Here is an 18,988-nt window from a genome sequence, read left to right on the forward strand (position 1 = left end):
GATCCTTGAAGGCACTTCAATCATTAAACTCCATCGTTTCCTTATTAGGTCTGGACCCCTTACCCTACAGCCGTTCTGCACCTGACCCGAGGGCACCAACCATGTCCAAGACCTCTCTCTCCCTTCCTGGGGACCCTGCCCATCAGGAATATATATGAGCTGGGTAACCACTCCCCAGCCCCTCCAATACTATCCCGGGTTAAACGCCCCGAGTTCTCTTGCAACAATCTCCATTGTTGCTTCTCCTTCTCATTCCGTGCCTCCAAAGACCCCTCCTCCTACCGCCACGACAATCATGTGTGACCCCTTACACATGATTGTCCCTCCACAACTGCAGGGCTTTCTCCATGCCCTCCTTAATGTCCAAGGTCCACATATCCAGACCCACCTCGTTTAGATGAACACCATCCGCCCTGAGGAAACCTACCTCTCTACCCTCCAACTCCTTATGCCTCACCACAACACCGCCATTGCGTGCCACAAACCTGCCAACTACCTTGTTGACCTTTGCTCGCGCTTTGTTTAAGCTATGTATGGAACGTGCCTGCCGCCACACCTTGCGAGCCACAATATCAGACCATACAATAACCACTCCTGGGAACGCCGACCACAACCGCAAAAGGTCAATCTTCACATCCCTCACTAAATCCCTGGACGACCGAATGCCCAAATCATTGCCGCCAAGGTGCACCACTAAGATATCCGGCGCCCTGTCCAATCCCGCATAAAATTGTACCTCTGGTAACAGCCTACACCACAGCATGCCCCGCAGGCCCAACCATCTGACCTGCACCTCTGCGTGATCCATGCCCAACTGCCGTCCGGCCGGACGAACATCAGCACGCACACCTCCCCAGTGTACGTAGGAGTGCCCCATGATCCAAATCAAGCAGGGACCTGCACCTAAAACAACACAAAACAACAACGTAACTACTCCATATCCACCTCCAGCACATCTTATCACCACCGCCTCAAAGCAAGTGAGGCCGCACATACAACCTGTATCTGTCTGACTCCCACCTACCAATCTTCTTAACCATCGCCGGGGATAAACCCCACCGAGCTGCTTCCGTAGCTGCGCCAATTCTAAAGGAATGAGAGCTAAAACCTGCTCCCCCTCTGCCGGACAACAGGATACATTTTTTGAACACCTGTGAAAACTGGAATTTTGACAGAGACAGCCCGTCTGCATGAACCAACAAGGATGCCGGGCCCTCAGGCCTCACCGCAACAAACTCCCGAAAACAGCGGACCGGGCACACCCGCGACCCTGGTAACTCATACAAACGCACCACAAAACCTCTCCCCTCCTGATCTGTCTTAGATCTACGGAGCAAACAAGAAAGGCAGGAGCCATCCAAATCCACATCAGCATACAATAAACCCCCTGCCACACTCTTACTGGCCGACACCAACTCCGATATCCGGAACGCCCCAAAGAAAGCCAAAGAAAAGGCCAGTGTAAATAGCCGCACTTCAAATGCTGAAACACAAACCTCCCTCAACAATTCACAAATCGCTACCAACAGCTCAAATGACACCGGCTTCCTGAGATCCCTAACTGCGGAACCCCTCCTGAAACCCTTCATTGCCTGCCGCACCAGAAAGGACTTAGTCACGTCCTCCTCACCTTTCTTCTTAAACCAAAAAGCCAAGGCCGACAAACTGCGAGCGACCATTGCTGCAGACGACCCCTCACTGTACGCATTTCCTATAAAATACAGCACACACGCCTGCCGATCTGCAATACCTGCCTGCGCATTTTCCAACAACGTCTCCCATACTTGCCACACCGCACTGTACCTCTGCCACGTGACCGCACTAACCGACCTTTCCACAAGCGACATCGCCATTGTCACACCACCTTCCACAGATGCTCTGGACAAGGCAGGCCATGAGACTCCGCCCCCGGCGCCAGCAGACGAAACCTGTCCCACTGTTGACGAGAAAGGGAATCAGCCACAGAATTCAGCACCCCAGGAATATGCACTGCCACAAAATGCGCATTCAACATCAGACCTCTCAAAACTAAATGTCGCAATAGTCGCACGACTGGCGGAGAATTAGCTGTCTGCGCATTAACAGCCTGAACGACACCTAGATTGTCACATACGAAACGCACTCTCCGGTCCCGCAGACAATCCCCCCACAACTCCGCAGCCACCACAATCGGGAACAATTCCAGCAGAGCCAAGTTACGGACAAAACCACATTCATGCCATGTATCAGGCCAAACTCCTGCACACCACTGCCCCTGGAAATAAGCCCCAAATCCACATGCACCTGATGCATCAGTATACAGCTCCAAGTCCACACTAGACACCGGCTGATACATGAGCACCGACCGCCCATTATAGGTCTGCAAAAACTCCCCCCACACCAACAAGTCAGCTTTCAACTCCGCCGACAACCTAATGAAATGATGAGGGGAATGCACCCCTGCGGTAGCATTCGCCAACCGCCTGCAAAACACCCGCCCCATGGGCATAATCCTACAAGCGAAATTCAAATGCCCCAACAAGGATTGCAAGTCCCGCAATTGTATCTTCTTCCTGCGCAGCGCACTCGCCACCAACTCTCTCATCTCCAGCAACTTATCATCAGGCAAGCGACACTCCATGTTATCTGAATCAATCATGATTCCCAAAAACTTAATGACCGTCGTGGGTCCCTCAGTTTTCTCAGGCGCCAAAGGTACCCCAAAATCCATTGCCACTCTCTCCATAGTGTGTAGCAATCCTGCACACACATAGGTACCCGGCGGACCGATAAACAGGAAATCATCCAGATAATGTAGGGCAGATTGCACCTGCGCCTCCCGACGGACCACCCACTCCAAAAACGTGCTAAACATCTCAAAATAAGCGCATGAAATGGAGCAGCCCATCGGGAGGCAACAATCCACAAAATATTCCTCCTGCCAATAACATCCCAGCAAACAAAAACTATCCGGATGCACCGGCAATAAACGAAAAGCGGCCTCAATGTCAGTTTTCGCTAACAGAGAGCCCTTCCCGTATTTCCGAACCCAAACAACCGCCGCATCAAAGTTAGTGTAACTGACCGCGCACAGGGCCGGATCAATGCCGTCATTCACCGACTCGCCTTCCGGATAAGACAAGTGATGAATAAGGCGGAATTTATTCACCTCCTTTTTTGGAACCAAACCTAACGGGGAAACACGCAAATTCTGAACAGGCGGGGAGGAAAACGGCCCCGCCATGCGGCCCAAAGCCACCTCCTTCAGCAGCTTATCCGTAACCAGATCAGGCCGCGCCAAAGCAGACGACAAATTACGGACTACCCCGTCACGTCCAACCGACGTACAAGGAATCCGAAAACCTTCTGAAAATCCTAACCACAACAAATCCGCCACTTTCTTATTTGGATAGCCCCTTAAAAACGGGAGCATCCTTTCCACCCTCACCGGCGTCGCCCCTCTTCTGCTCAGCATCTCCCTGCCTGCCCTTATGCTTCTTGAAGCATCTGGACAAACCATGGGCGCCTCCGCAACCGGAGCACTCGTGCTTGTACCTACAATCTGGGCCGAACTTGCAATGCCCCTCATTATACTGCCAGCAACACCCCTTTCCTGAGGATCCTGACCGACCCGCTGCTGACCCCTGACCGCCGGCCGCATCACGAAAGGGCTGCTGCCCCTGTTTTGGCGCAGACATCAGACGCATCCATAAACTGATATCCTTGTGATCCCATCGCAACGACGGGCGCACCGACTTCCGCTGACGAAACTGTTCGTCATACCGCAACCACGCATTACCACCGTATACACGATACGCCTCCCCTACCGAATCCATATAACAGAATAGCGCCGAACAGTTCTCCGGCGCCTTCTCACCCACCACACTAGCCAAGATAGCGAAGGCCTGCAGCCAATTCGCAAAAGTCCGTGGAATCAAACGATACCGCCGCCGCTCCTCCTCCTCCTTCTTACTTTCATCCGGTTTCCACCGGTCCAAATTAAACTTCTCTAACGGCAGCAAAGAAAAAATCTCAACATATTCATCTTTCCATATCTTTTCCCTAATCTCCACCTTCAAATGTGCCCCCAGCGGGCCCTCAAAACACACATATAAACCTCACCTTTAGCGGCGTCAGCCAAACGCACATCCTCCACCACCTTCTTAGCTGTACTAGCCGCCTCGTCAACTGCTTTTCCCACAGCCACTACGGCACCCACAACCGGCGCCACTTCACTAACACCCGCAATCACTGCCGCAGCTGCACCAGAAATCGCCTCATTAGCAACCGCACTCCCTGCCGCACTAGCCGACGCCTCACTAGCAGCGCCCCATACCCTCGCTGGCGACTGCTCTACGCCTGGCACAATTCTCATAAAATACTCCTGCATCCCTCTAAACAAACAATTGCATCTGTGACATTGACAATATCCCCCCACATCCCCCCACACATCCCCGGCACCACATCAGTGGTAGACTCACCCGTACGTCCCTGAGGTGACCTCCCAGCGGACGCGTCCATCACTCCAGATAATCCAGGCGTCGGTCGTGACGATCCTAGGGAGTGGTGCTCCTGCACCCCACGCTCCCCGTAGCTCCCCGCACTTCCAGTCGCTGCTGCTCTAGGCTCCGCGGAATGCGGCCCGTCCACGATCCTGCCACCCCCTGGTGGCGTGGCATATTCAGAACGACAGCCCTGCCGATCCAGTCCTTCTGCAGGGCTGTCAAAATAAAATCTTCTTGTAGTCGTCGCTGCCTGTATAGCAGACCGCTGCCCCCCTCGTCCGGATGGGGCCCGGCGTCATTCCAAGAAGTTGCCCGGGTACCTCCGGTCGCTGTCGCCGCCGCACGCCTCCCTGCTCCTGCAGGAGGCGATCTCGCTCCCCATCTAGATGCCGCCCGCCTCTTCCTGCGGGTCGGCGCTGGTGTCCTGATGTCTGTCCGCTGAGCTCCTCCGGCACCTGGAGCATCGGCGCCGGAGAAAGCCGTCACTTCCGGACCTGCGCGCGCATCCGGCCCCGCACGCACATCCGGTCCTGTGCGCGCATCCGGTCTTGCGCGCGCATCCGGTCCCGCCTCCACTTCCGGCGTTGTTGTTGAAGACAGGAGGGAGGAAGATGGCCGCCGCGGCCCCCCCCCTCCTGTCACCTCCGGTCTCGCCCGCCTGATGGATTCCTCCCAGACCTCCGTGGACCGACGCCAGGGTGCAGCTCCGGACCAGCAGGAGGAGGAGGGTCCCTGGAGGGGCTCCCTCGGCGCCGACCAGACCGAGGCGTCTCTGCAGATGAAGGGCCTCTCCTGAGGCCTGGAACGCCTGCTGCTGCGTCCCTCACTCTCCTCTCCAGCCGCTGGAACCGGAGGAAGAGCCCCGGCAACAGCGCATCCAGCCATCCCACGCCGTGCTGCATCGCTGCATCGCGGATCCTGGCCATCGTTGTCTCCATCGCCGCTTCCATCAGGTAAGTAGAAATATTAATCTGTATATTTGTCTTTTAAATATAATAACAGGACAAAAATTTCTCCTGTTGTCCAGCGGGAAAGAGGGCTGCCTCTTCCCCGCATGGACTTATATACTTTATTCTCCACCCACCACATATAGATACATTTTGCCCCATGCCCCCTTTCACATAACCCTCCCATCCCTACAAATATAGCCTAACACATAATACCTAATACATAATAGCCTAGAACTCCCAAACACCTAGTCATGCGCTTGCTTCATTACGGCTGCGCCTACATTACGCTGGGCTTACTTGTCCTGTGCAGGTGATATCAGAGAAGGGTCCTGTGTAACATGTAACTTGTGCTGTGCAGGTGATATCAGAGAAGGGTCCTGTGTGACATGTAACATGTGCTGTGCAGGTGATATCAGAGGAGGGTCCTGTGTAACATGTAACTTGTGCTGTGCAGGTGATATCAGAGAAGGGTCCTGTGTAACATGTAACTTGTGCTGTGCATGTGATATCAGAGAAGGGTCCTGTGTAACATGTAACTTGTGCTGTGCAGGTGATATCAGAGGAGGGTCCTGTGTAACATGTAACTTGTGCTGTGCAGGTGACATCAGAGGAGGATCCTGTGTAACATGTAACTTGTGCTGTGCAGGTGACATCAGAGAAGGGTCCTGTGTAACATGTAACTTGTCCTGTGCAGGAGATATCAGAGAAGGGTCCTGTGTAACATGTAACTTGTCCTGTGCAGGTGATATCAGAGAAGGGTCCTGTGTAACATGTAACTTGTCCTGTGCAGGTGATATCAGAGAAGGGTCCTGTGTAACATGTAACTTGTGCTGTGCAGGTGATATCAGAGAAGGGTCCTGTGTAACATGTAACTTGTCCTGTGCAGGTGATATCAGAGAAGGGGTCCTATGTTACATGTAACTTGTCCTGTACAGGTGATATCAGAGGAGGGTCCTGTGTAACATGTAACTTGTCCTGTGCAGGTGATATCAGAGAAGGGTCCTGTGTAACATGTAACTTGTGCTGTGCAGGTGATATCAGAGAAGGGTCCTGTGTAACATGTAACTTGTGCTGTGCAGGTGATATCAGAGGAGGGTCCTGTGTAACATGTAACTTGTCCTGTGCAGGTGATATCAGAGAAGGGTCCTGTGTAACATGTAACTTGTGCTGTGCAGGTGATATCAGAGAAGGGTCCTGTGTAACATGTAAACTTGTGCTGTGCAGGTGATATCAGAGGAGGGTCCTGTGTAACATGTAACTTGTGCTGTGCAGGTGATATCAGAGGAGGGTCCTGTGTAACATGTAACTTGTGCTGTGCAGGTGATATCAGAGGAGGGTCCTGTGTAACATGTAACTTGTCCTGTGCAGGTGATATCAGAGAAGGGTCCTGTGTAACATGTAACTTGTCCTGTGCAGGTGATATCAGAGAAGGGTCCTGTGTAACATGTAACTTGTGCTGTGCAGGTGATATCAGAGGAGGGGTCCTGTGTAACATGTAACTTGTGCTGTGCAGGTGATATCAGAGAAGGGTCCTGTGTAACATGTAACTTGTCCTGTGCAGGTGGATATCAGAGGAGGGTCCTGTGTAACATGTAACTTGTGCTGTGCAGGTGATATCAGAGGAGGGTCCTGTGTAACATGTAACTTGTGCTGTGCAGGTGATATCAGAGGAGGGTCCTGTGTAACATGTAACTTGTGCTGTGCAGTTGATATCAGAGAAGGGTCCTGTGTAACATGTAACTTGTGCTGTGCAGGTGATATCAGAGGAGGGTCCTGTGTAACATGTAACTTGTGCTGTGCAGGTGATATCAGAGGAGGGTCCTGTGTAACATGTAACTTGTGCTGTGCAGGTGATATCAGAGGAGGGTCCTGTGTAACATGTAACTTGTGCTGTGCAGGTGATATCAGAGAAGGGGTCCTGTGTAACATGTAACTTGTGCTGTGCAGGTGATATCAGAGGAGGGTCCTGTGTAACATGTAACTTGTCCTGTACAGGTGATATCAGAGGAGGGTCCTGTGTAACATGTAACTTGTGCTGTGCAGGTGATATCAGAGAAGGGTCCTGTGTAACATGTAACTTGTGCTGTGCAGGTGATATCAGAGGAGGGTCCTGTGTAACATGTAAACTTGTGCTGTGCAGGTGATATCAGAGGAGGGGTCCTGTGTAACATGTAACTTGTCCTGTGCAGGTGATATCAGAGAAGGGTCCTGTGTAACATGTAACTTGTGCTGTGCAGGTGATATCAGAGGAGGGTCCTGTGTAACATGTAACTTGTCCCTGTGCAGGTGATATCAGAGCAGGGTCCTGTGTAACATGTAACTTGTCCTGTGCAGGTGATATCAGAGCAGGGTCCTGTGTAACATGTAACTTGTGCTGTGCAGGTGATATCAGAGAAGGGGTCCTGTGTAACATGTAACTTGTCCTGTGCAGGAGATATCAGAGAAGGGTCCTGTGTAACATGTAACTTGTGCTGTGCAGGTGATATCAGAGAAGGGTTCCTGTGTAACATGTAACTTGTGCTGTGCAGGTGATATCAGAGAAGGGTCCTGTGTAACATGTAACTTGTCCTGTGCAGGTGATATCAGAGAAGGGTCCTGTGTAACATGTAACTTGTGCTGTGCAGGTGATATCAGAGAAGGGTCCTGTGTAACATGTAACTTGTGCTGTGCAGGTGATATCAGAGGAGGGTCCTGTGTAACATGTAACTTGTGCTGTGCAGGTGATATCAGAGAAGGGTCCTGTGTAACATGTAACTTGTCCTGTGCAGGTGATATCAGAGGAGGGTCCTGTGTAACATGTAACTTGTCCTGTGCAGGTGATATCAGAGGAGGGTCCTGTGTAACATGTAACTTGTGCTGTGCAGGTGATATCAGAGGAGGGTCCTGTGTAACATGTAACTTGTGCTGTGCAGGTGATATCAGAGAAGGATCCTGTGTAACATGTAACTTGTGCTGTGCAGGTGATATCAGAGGAGGGTCCTGTGTAACATGTAACTTGTGCTGTGCAGGTGATATCAGAGGAGGGTCCTGTGTGTGTAACATGTAACTTGTGCTGTGCAGGTGATATCAGAGAAGGGTCCTGTGTAACATGTAACTTGTCCTGTGCAGGTGATATCAGAGAAGGGTCCTGTGTAACATGTAACTTGTGCTGTGCAGGTGATATCAGAGAAGGGTCCTGTGTGACATGTAACTTGTGCTGTGCAGGTGATATCAGAGGAGGGTCCTGTGTAACATGTAACTTGTGCTGTGCAGGTGATATCAGAGAAGGGTCCTGTGTAACATGTAACTTGTGCTGTGCATGTGATATCAGAGAAGGGTCCTGTGTAACATGTAACTTGTGCTGTGCAGGTGATATCAGAGGAGGGTCCTGTGTAACATGTAACTTGTGCTGTGCAGGTGACATCAGAGGAGGATCCTGTGTAACATGTAACTTGTGCTGTGCAGGTGACATCAGAGAAGGGTCCTGTGTAACATGTAACTTGTCCTGTGCAGGAGATATCAGAGAAGGGTCCTGTGTAACATGTAACTTGTCCTGTGCAGGTGATATCAGAGAAGGGTCCTGTGTAACATGTAACTTGTCCTGTGCAGGTGATATCAGAGAAGGGTCCTGTGTAACATGTAACTTGTGCTGTGCAGGTGATATCAGAGAAGGGTCCTGTGTAACATGTAACTTGTCCTGTGCAGGTGATATCAGAGAAGGGGTCCTATGTTACATGTAACTTGTCCTGTACAGGTGATATCAGAGGAGGGTCCTGTGTAACATGTAACTTGTCCTGTGCAGGTGATATCAGAGAAGGGTCCTGTGTAACATGTAACTTGTGCTGTGCAGGTGATATCAGAGAAGGGTCCTGTGTAACATGTAACTTGTGCTGTGCAGGTGATATCAGAGGAGGGTCCTGTGTAACATGTAACTTGTCCTGTGCAGGTGATATCAGAGAAGGGTCCTGTGTAACATGTAACTTGTGCTGTGCAGGTGATATCAGAGAAGGGTCCTGTGTAACATGTAACTTGTGCTGTGCAGGTGATATCAGAGGAGGGTCCTGTGTAACATGTAACTTGTGCTGTGCAGGTGATATCAGAGGAGGGTCCTGTGTAACATGTAACTTGTGCTGTGCAGGTGATATCAGAGGAGGGTCCTGTGTAACATGTAACTTGTCCTGTGCAGGTGATATCAGAGAAGGGTCCTGTGTAACATGTAACTTGTCCTGTGCAGGTGATATCAGAGAAGGGTCCTGTGTAACATGTAACTTGTGCTGTGCAGGTGATATCAGAGGAGGGTCCTGTGTAACATGTAACTTGTGCTGTGCAGGTGATATCAGAGAAGGGTCCTGTGTAACATGTAACTTGTCCTGTGCAGGTGATATCAGAGGAGGGTCCTGTGTAACATGTAACTTGTGCTGTGCAGGTGATATCAGAGGAGGGTCCTGTGTAACATGTAACTTGTGCTGTGCAGGTGATATCAGAGGAGGGTCCTGTGTAACATGTAACTTGTGCTGTGCAGTTGATATCAGAGAAGGGTCCTGTGTAACATGTAACTTGTGCTGTGCAGGTGATATCAGAGGAGGGTCCTGTGTAACATGTAACTTGTGCTGTGCAGGTGATATCAGAGGAGGGTCCTGTGTAACATGTAACTTGTGCTGTGCAGGTGATATCAGAGGAGGGTCCTGTGTAACATGTAACTTGTGCTGTGCAGGTGATATCAGAGAAGGGGTCCTGTGTAACATGTAACTTGTGCTGTGCAGGTGATATCAGAGGAGGGTCCTGTGTAACATGTAACTTGTCCTGTACAGGTGATATCAGAGGAGGGTCCTGTGTAACATGTAACTTGTGCTGTGCAGGTGATATCAGAGAAGGGTCCTGTGTAACATGTAACTTGTGCTGTGCAGGTGATATCAGAGGAGGGTCCTGTGTAACATGTAACTTGTGCTGTGCAGGTGATATCAGAGGAGGGGTCCTGTGTAACATGTAACTTGTCCTGTGCAGGTGATATCAGAGAAGGGTCCTGTGTAACATGTAACTTGTGCTGTGCAGGTGATATCAGAGGAGGGTCCTGTGTAACATGTAACTTGTCCTGTGCAGGTGATATCAGAGCAGGGTCCTGTGTAACATGTAACTTGTCCTGTGCAGGTGATATCAGAGCAGGGTCCTGTGTAACATGTAACTTGTGCTGTGCAGGTGATATCAGAGAAGGGGTCCTGTGTAACATGTAACTTGTCCTGTGCAGGTGATATCAGAGAAGGGTCCTGTGTAACATGTAACTTGTGCTGTGCAGGTGATATCAGAGAAGGGTCCTGTGTAACATGTAACTTGTGCTGTGCAGGTGATATCAGAGAAGGGTCCTGTGTAACATGTAACTTGTCCTGTGCAGGTGATATCAGAGAAGGGTCCTGTGTAACATGTAACTTGTGCTGTGCAGGTGATATCAGAGGAGGGTCCTGTGTAACATGTAACTTGTGCTGTGCAGGTGATATCAGAGAAGGGTCCTGTGTAACATGTAACTTGTCCTGTGCAGGTGATATCAGAGAAGGGTCCTGTGTAACATGTAACTTGTGCTGTGCAGGTGATATCAGAGGAGGGTCCTGTGTAACATGTAACTTGTCCTGTGCAGGTGATATCAGAGGAGGGTCCTGTGTAACATGTAACTTGTGCTGTGCAGGTGATATCAGAGGAGGGTCCTGTGTAACATGTAACTTGTGCTGTGCAGGTGATATCAGAGAAGGGTCCTGTGTAACATGTAACTTGTCCTGTGCAGGTGATATCAGAGGAGGGTCCTGTGTGACATGTAACTTGTCCTGTGCAGGTGATATCAGAGAAGGGTCCTGTGTAACATGTAACTTGTCCTGTGCAGGTGATATCAGAGAAGGGTCCTGTGTAACATGTAACTTGTCCTGTGCAGGTGATATCAGAGGAGGGGTCCTATGTTACATGTAACTTGGCCTGGTAAGTTTTTTTTTATTGAAAGAGCTTTTGATTTCTGTAAATATGACCTCCTGATGCTGCAAATTCAACAAATTACCATTTTACTTCTCTTTACAACCTGTAAAATGCTTTGATCTCTGTTGTGCATAATAATGTGAAACAAAAAAATTCTGTTATCATTCGGAGATTTGTTCTATAAAATTAGGATTATACTCCAACGGTTGATGCTTGAAGATTAGACTGACTGTCATTTACATCGACTATTTAGGAAAATCAGCGAAAAATAACATTTGCATAATAATTTGGAACGCGGTGTATACAGCGGATCATATATATACAGCGGATCATATATACACAGCGAGTCATATACACAGCGAGTCATATATACGAGTCATATATACAGCGAGTCATATACACAGCGAGTCATCTACACAGCGAGTCATCTACACAGCGAGTCATCTACACAGCGAGTTATATACACAGCGAGTCATATACACAGCGAGAACTAGAGAGACTGACTGGGACAGAATAATGACACTGACACTTGGGGTACAGGATAATGACACTGACACTTGGGGTACAGAATAATGACACTGACACTTGGGGTACAGGATAATGACACTGACACTTGGGGTACAGGATAATGACATTGACACTTGGGGTACAGGATAATGATATACTGACACTTGGGGTACAGGATTCATTGCTCCCAACCGTCATTATGGATCTGGCGCGTCAGTCCCGGTTTCTCAGTGCTGTCCCGCCATCTCGGGCGGTCTGAAAACTGTCCCGCTGGGCGCTGCAGCTGTATCAAAACAGCTGATCGCTGCTGACAGGCGCCCTGCATGCCAGACGACTGCAGCAGCGATCAGCGTCAGAAGGAGGCAGGAGGTCTTGCGGAGGTGTTCTGACTGGGGTCAATGCCGGCCCGGGAGTGGTCCAGTCATCTGACCTCACCGGTCAGGTGACTGGACTGACCCACTCCCGGGCCGGCATCGACACCAGTCAGAACACCTCCGCAACCATTAAAAACTACAACCGAGAGTGGCGTGGCTTAGGCATGGCGGTGTGAAGACGTGTTTTGCTGCAGCTCCGGACTCACCGCACAGAAAATCGCCCGACAAGGCATACTTACCGGTCCCCACCGCAGGATGACGAAGGGGAGAAGCCGCAAAAACCTCCCGATCTCAGCTGGCTCTTCTACCATCGGCAGATACCTCCGTTCCACGATGGACGGGACTCCGCCGCGATCTTCCTCCACTCCTCCTGCAGGCCGCACCCAGACCCCGCCGCAGCGTGGCTACTCGCCGCCGCCTCCTTCCTCAGGTCAGATTCAGGCCGGCTCCGGTTCCCGGATCCCAGGGGCGGACATGACATCTTCAGAGGGAGGTCAGTGGGATACAGGCGTTCGAGGGTCGGTCATACTGGCCAGATTAGAGGACTTTCCCCCAATACAGCCTCAGACAGTACCAGAACAGAGGGTGAATCTAGTGGCACCGCCGGGCAGGGCGACGGAGACGCCATTTCTCCCTGCCACCCCACGACAGTTTTCCATACAGGATGGTCCGCTGAGTCAGAGCACGCCTGCCATTTTTAGGGGATCACTTGCCCTGTCAGGGAGTCTGGGGGACCCATTGCCCGGTTTGCCTCTGGGGCCCCCCACTATCCATGGAACGGACCGTGGCGGAACTATGGGAAATGGTGAAGGTGTTGCCCACCAAATCGGATCTGGATCAACGCCTCTCTCGGTTGGAGGAGAAACACGACAGGGCCATTGGCGTGGTCTCACAGGAGGTGCGGGCCCTGACCGCGAGGGTAGAAACCCTGGAGCGCCAAAACTCCATATCTTCTGTGGATATCTCGGTTCTCTCACAGTCGCTGGCCACTCAAGCCTCGCAATTACGGGACTTTTCTCTCCATTTAGACGATGTCGAAAACAGGGGGAGACGCAATAACCTGAAGTTGATGGGTGTACCTGAATCAGTACCCCCGGATGGCCTCTACGACGCCGTGTCACATATCTCCAACAACCTCCTGGATCGCCCACGAGACATGGCCATCGAGATGGACAGAGTTTATAGGCTGGCAGGTCCCTGGGTCAGAGATGGTAATCGTCCCAGAGACGTCATATGTCGGGTACACTTCTATAAGCAGAAGGAGGAGATTGCCCGGAGAGTGTGGGAGAAGGGAGCCGTTACTTTTCAGGGCTCCGAGATCACCATCCTGCCGGATGTATCCCGATTGACTCTCTCCATGCGCAGAATTGTCCGTCCATTGCTTGAAGCAACCAAATCTGCAGGAGATACATACAGATGGGGCCACCCCTTCCACATCATCCTTCGCCGACAGGGGCAATCGTTCGCGGTCAGGTCCCCGGATGACCTGGAGGAGGCCTTCCGATTCTTGGACATCTCACCGGTGCGGTTACCGGATTGGACTGAACCCCCAGCACCGTTTTCTATTAGAGGTGGTCCCTATCCTGATTTTGTGCCTTATCATGCACCTCGCCCTGGAGTCGAGCTATCTGATCCTAGGCTTTCGGGGCGGCGATCCCCACGAAGAGATGGCGGAGCGGGACCAGTCGAACCACGGCCTCAGAGGCGTCGATCCCCGCGGAGAGATTGATCTTCTACACTCATGTGGGACGTTATTTGCACTTAACCCCTCTTTTCTCCACAGGGTTTCCCGTCAGCCATGACTGCAGTCGTTGCTGGTGTGGCCCCAGTGGTCTCCTGTACCAGCTGCGGACCGGGGAGTTTTCTATAGTATGGATCGGTTCAAATGCTTCGTTTAATGGGGGAGGGTAGGTTCAAGTGCTAGTTAATCCGGTGGGTCCGGGGTTGTGCCACTTTCCATTTGTGCCTTTTAGTTGTTTACTGTATTTGCGTGACATTGTCTTCTACGCCGCTGTCTTTCTTCGTTCCCCATTAGGGTTCCGTGTCGCTGTGTCGTGGTTGGAGTGATTTCCTCTGAGGACGACATAGCCCACGTTGAGTAGTGGAGGGAATTTGTACTCCGATTTTAGTGGGATAGTGTTGCCTCTTAGCTCTTGTACTTTGGTTTTCTGTGCAGGAGCCTTTCTCTTTCCTTTTCTTTTCTCTCTTTTTTCCCCTTCCCTCCTCTGTCCATCCTTCTGTCCACTATGACTGACCTTACCATTGTCTCCCTAAATGCACAGGGTCTGAACATTCCGGAAAAGAGGTCCTCCAGTCTCCGTCTCCTGTGGAAAAGGAAGGCACACGTGGCGTTCCTGCAGGAGACCCACTTTCGGGCCGACTGCATACCAAAGCTTACGGACTCTCATTATACGGAAGGGTATCATAGTGTGTCTCCTGATTCCAAGACTAAGGGCGTCTCCATCCTGATTTCTCGCTCTCCTCCCTGGGATCATGTGGAGACTCGCACAGATGGGGCGGGACGATATCTCTTCGTGAAGGGTAAGCTGGATAACACTCTGTACACACTGGCCTCATATCTCCCTAACACGGGTCAGGTTGCCTTCTTGGAGAAGGTCCTTGTGGCTCTGGATGACTTTCTGGAAGGCACTCTCATACTAGGGGGAGATTTGAATGCCACATTAGACCCCACATTAGATTCCTCCCGAGGGCACTCCTCTTTGCCTAGGTCGGCACACCGTCGCATTAGTCGGCTGTTGCATGAGCATCAACTTGTTGACACGTGGAGGCTTATGCATCCCTCGACCAAAGATTACACGTTTTTTTCGGCACCCCATAACTCATACTCTAGACTGGACTACTTCTTTCTACGCCATCCCCACCTCTCCAACCTCACGTCCGCCTCCATAGACGACATCACTTTCTCGGACCATGCCCTTATTACGCTTACTCTAGCCAGCCCGCGTCCCTGGCAGTGGCGACTGAATGAATCGCTCCTACAGGATCCGGCAGTGGTATCGGACATTCGCAGGGAACTAGGGGAGTACTTTGACACAAATGTCTCGCCGGGAGTTCACCCTTTTTGTATCTGGGAAGCCCATAAATGTGTAGTGCGTTGTTCCTTTATACGTATCGGCTCTAGACTTAAAAAGGAGCAGACGCTACACCTCCGGGACTTATTGACCCGGATACATCGGCTGGAACAGTCCCATAAGGTGTCTCAGAATCGGGATGTGGGGGCAGAGTTGGGGCAACTGAGAGGGCAGGTACGTTCGCTCTGTCTTTCTAAGGCTCGGGCTGCCATAGTTAAGTGTAGGAGACACTTCTACGAATTTAGTAACAAACCAGGTAGGACTCTGGCGCGGGCACTTAGGAAAACACGTTCAAGTACCTATGTCCCACACATTCTCGGCTCCCATAGTAGACACCTACAGCTTCTGCAGGATATCACGGAGGCCTTCCGTGCCTACTACCACTCGTTATACAATCTCCCTCAAGCCCCTTCTTCCCCGGGTGGCGGCAGTCACTTGGGAAAGATTGAGCAGTACCTCCGGTCCTCGGGGATAAAAAGCATCCCTTCAGAGGTGATTGACGCCTTAGAGGCTTCCATTTCCTTGGACGAGTTGTCATGGGCACTGAAGGATTCACCAGTGGGGAAGGCCCCAGGCCCGGACGACCTGCCGGTACAATATTATAAGACCTATTCAGACGTGCTCTCGCCCCACTTCCTGCTTGCATTCAATTCACTCACAGAGGGGGGCACCATTCCCCGGGACACGTTGAGGGCACATATCACGGTGATACCAAAGGAGGGTAAAGACCCCTCCATGTGTCAGAATTACCGCCATATTTCCCTGTTGAATGTTGATCTTAAACTCTTTGCTAAGATTCTGTCCCAAAGGCTGTCTCCGCTACTTCACAATGTGATACACAATGACCAGGTGGGCTTTATGCCCTCGCGGGAAGCACGGGATAACACCACACGAGCAATTAACCTGATGTACCAAGCGGCCACTTCTGGACTTCCCACTTGCTTTCTGTCGACGGATGCGGAAAAAGACTTCGACAGAGTCAATTGGGAATTTATGTTGGCTACCTTGCGTCATAAAGGGTTGGGGACACATATGATGAGCTGGATTTCGGGTCTTTACTCCTCCCCATCAGCACAGGTTAAGGTTAATGGACACCTCTCCTCTTCACTCGCAAAATCTAATGGAACGAGGCAAGGCTGTCCCTTGTCTCCACTGATTTTTATTTTATGCCTGGAGCCCTTCCTGTGTCACATTCGCTCAAATCCAGATATTGCGGGTGTAGTCTTGGGAGGCAGGTCCCACAAGGTCGCTCCCTATGCGGATGACCTTCTCTTTTTTATCACCGCCCCCAGGATTTCCTTGCCTAACGTGATGGCGGAGCTGGGTGAATACTCGAAACTGTCCAGTTTCAAGATCAACTACTCGAAGTCAGAGGCGCTTAACATATCATTGCCGCAGACTCTGGTGGCTGATCTGTAGGAGTCATTCTCCTTTAAATGGGCTATGGATTCGCTTAAGTATCTGGGTGTCAGGCTCCCGAGTGCCCTGTCTCGCCTTTATGCGGTGAACTACCCTTCACTTCTTCAACGGGTAAAGAGCGACTCTTGGACGTCGGGTACCTTTACCTGGTTTGGTAGATGTGCTATATTTAAAATGAACATTTTACCACGGATCCTGTATGTTTTTCAGGCGCTGCCGATACATATCCCACGCCCCTTCTTTCAGTCTCTGTTGTCCATGCTTCATAAGTTCATATGGGCGGGGAAACCTGCGCGTATTGCCCGATCCATGCTCTTTCGTGCGAAGTGTGAGGGCGGTGTTGGCCTTCCGGATTTTGTGTCCTATCATCAGGCCTCCCACTTGACACGAATTTTGGATTGGTTCAGACATACTGAGATTAAAGAATGGGTGTCCATGGAACAGGTCTTTATGGAAGTTCCTCTGCAGGCCTTGCCATGGTTGGGCAATCAGGTCCCTCTGGCGGCAAGGACACATCCGACGATTGGGCCCACTCTGGCGATTGTGGCACGGATCTTTCCTCGGAAAGAGATTTCCCCCTCTCCCTCCCCGATGTTCCCGGTCTTGGGCAATCCTGCATTTCCACCGGGGCGGGATGGAGGTCCCTTCCAGCACTGGTTGAAGGCAGGTAAAGGACGTGCGGCCCATTTTCTACAGGATGAGGTGTGGATGAGTAGCACTCAGCTGGAGTCCATGTCAGATCCGGTCTCTTTTTCTTTTTGGCAGGTTACCCAATTGAGACACTTCCTTGTGTCCTCAGCTGACCCAGCGGCGTACTCGCGAGATAACTCCCCTTTTAAACTCTTATGTACGGGCACGGGCACAATTCGTCACGCATTGTCTAGACTCTATGCCCTCCTGATCTCTCCCTCCACCCTGTCCACACCATCATACTTGCTAAGTTGGGAACGGGACTTAGGTCTAACATTTACCTCGGAGCAGAAGGATCGCTTCTTCAACATGACACATAAATCATCTCTGGCTAGTAGATTTCAAGAGGCAGGGTATAAGATTTTGTCTCGTTGGTATAGGGTGCCTTCCAGATTGCATGTGATGTTACCGGCAGTTTCGCCATTGTATTGGAGATGTGGCGACCATGTGGGTACTATCTTACATATTTTTTGGGACTGCCCCATGCTGACGGACTTTTGGTCTGAGGTATGGCGCATTTCCTCGAAATTTACGGATTTCACCCTCCCGAGGTCACCGGGCCTCTTCCTGCTCCACCTGTGTGAGATGCCTTTATCTGCTTACCGTCGGTCAGTGGTGCGCCATCTAGTGAATGCAGCCAGGGCATGTGTTCCCGCATTGTGGAGACAATCCTGTCCCCCGACTGTGGGCATGCGGTTTGGTAAAATTCAGGAGATCATGAGAATGGAGGACCTCACGGCATCAATTAAGGGATCCCACGCCACCTTCCTCAAAACGTGGCGTGAATGGATTCGCTTCCAATCCTCAGAGGAATACAAGACCGTCATGGCTTCTTGAGCTTACCCAGTGGGCCCACGGGTCAGGTCAGTTCTTTCCCCCTTCTGTCTTCTTCCCTCTTTCGTTGCCCTGCAACGCTTTACTGCTCTTCCTTATGGGTATATATGCATGGCTGCGGGTTCAGGGTGCATACCAGAGCTTCTCTAATTTCAATGTTCTCTGCATTTTGTGATATTTTTCTCTGTGATTATGGTGCCTATGTATCCTCAGTTGTTGGCCTGCGAGCCGTGTTGGTGCAGCTTTGCTTTACATCATAACACAATGTTCTTATAAAAACGGAAAATAAAAGAATTTGAAAAAAGAACACCTCCGCAAGACCTCCTGCCTCCTTCTGACGGTGAGTGACGTCAAGGCAGAGCGGAGAGTGGTAGCAGAAGGCTACCTATTCCGCTCTGGCGGCATTGTGGCACTATGTACAAGGGGGAGGGTGGTTGTGTGGCGCTATTTTATAGGGGGCTGTGTGCGTGGAGCTATCTACAGGGGGGCTGTGTCTGGCGCTATCTACAGGGGCGCTGTGTGTGGAGCTATCTACAGGTGGCCGTGTGTGGAGCTATCTACAGGGGCGGCCGCGTGTGGCGCTATCTACAGGGGGCCGTGTGTGGAGCTATCTACAGGGGGCCGTGTGTGGAGCTATCTACAGGGGGGCCGTGTGTGGAGCTATCTACAGGGGGCTGTGTGTGGCACTATCTACAGGGGCCGTG

The 18,988-nt window shown here is 51.2% G+C and overlaps 1 protein-coding gene across 2 annotated transcripts in view; it reads right to left on the reverse strand.

Annotated features, from left to right (window-relative positions):
- SIAE (sialic acid acetylesterase) overlaps positions 1–18,988 on the reverse strand; it is a 60,343-nt gene that overhangs the window by 21,262 nt on the left and 20,093 nt on the right. The window contains exon 9 of one of the 2 annotated variants that reach the window (XM_075839180.1): positions 4,435–5,427. The exons of the other annotated variant lie outside the window; for it this stretch is intronic. Coding sequence (XP_075695295.1) covers positions 4,536–5,427 — 892 coding nt within the window. The 3' untranslated portion in view covers positions 4,435–4,535. Of the gene's footprint in view, positions 1–4,434; positions 5,428–18,988 lie in introns of those variants that run through there. 2 annotated transcript variants of the gene reach the window in all.

The sequence above is a fragment of the Rhinoderma darwinii genome, chromosome 10 (genome assembly GCF_050947455.1).
Source record: "Rhinoderma darwinii isolate aRhiDar2 chromosome 10, aRhiDar2.hap1, whole genome shotgun sequence".
Classification (NCBI taxonomy): domain Eukaryota; kingdom Metazoa; phylum Chordata; class Amphibia; order Anura; family Rhinodermatidae; genus Rhinoderma; species Rhinoderma darwinii.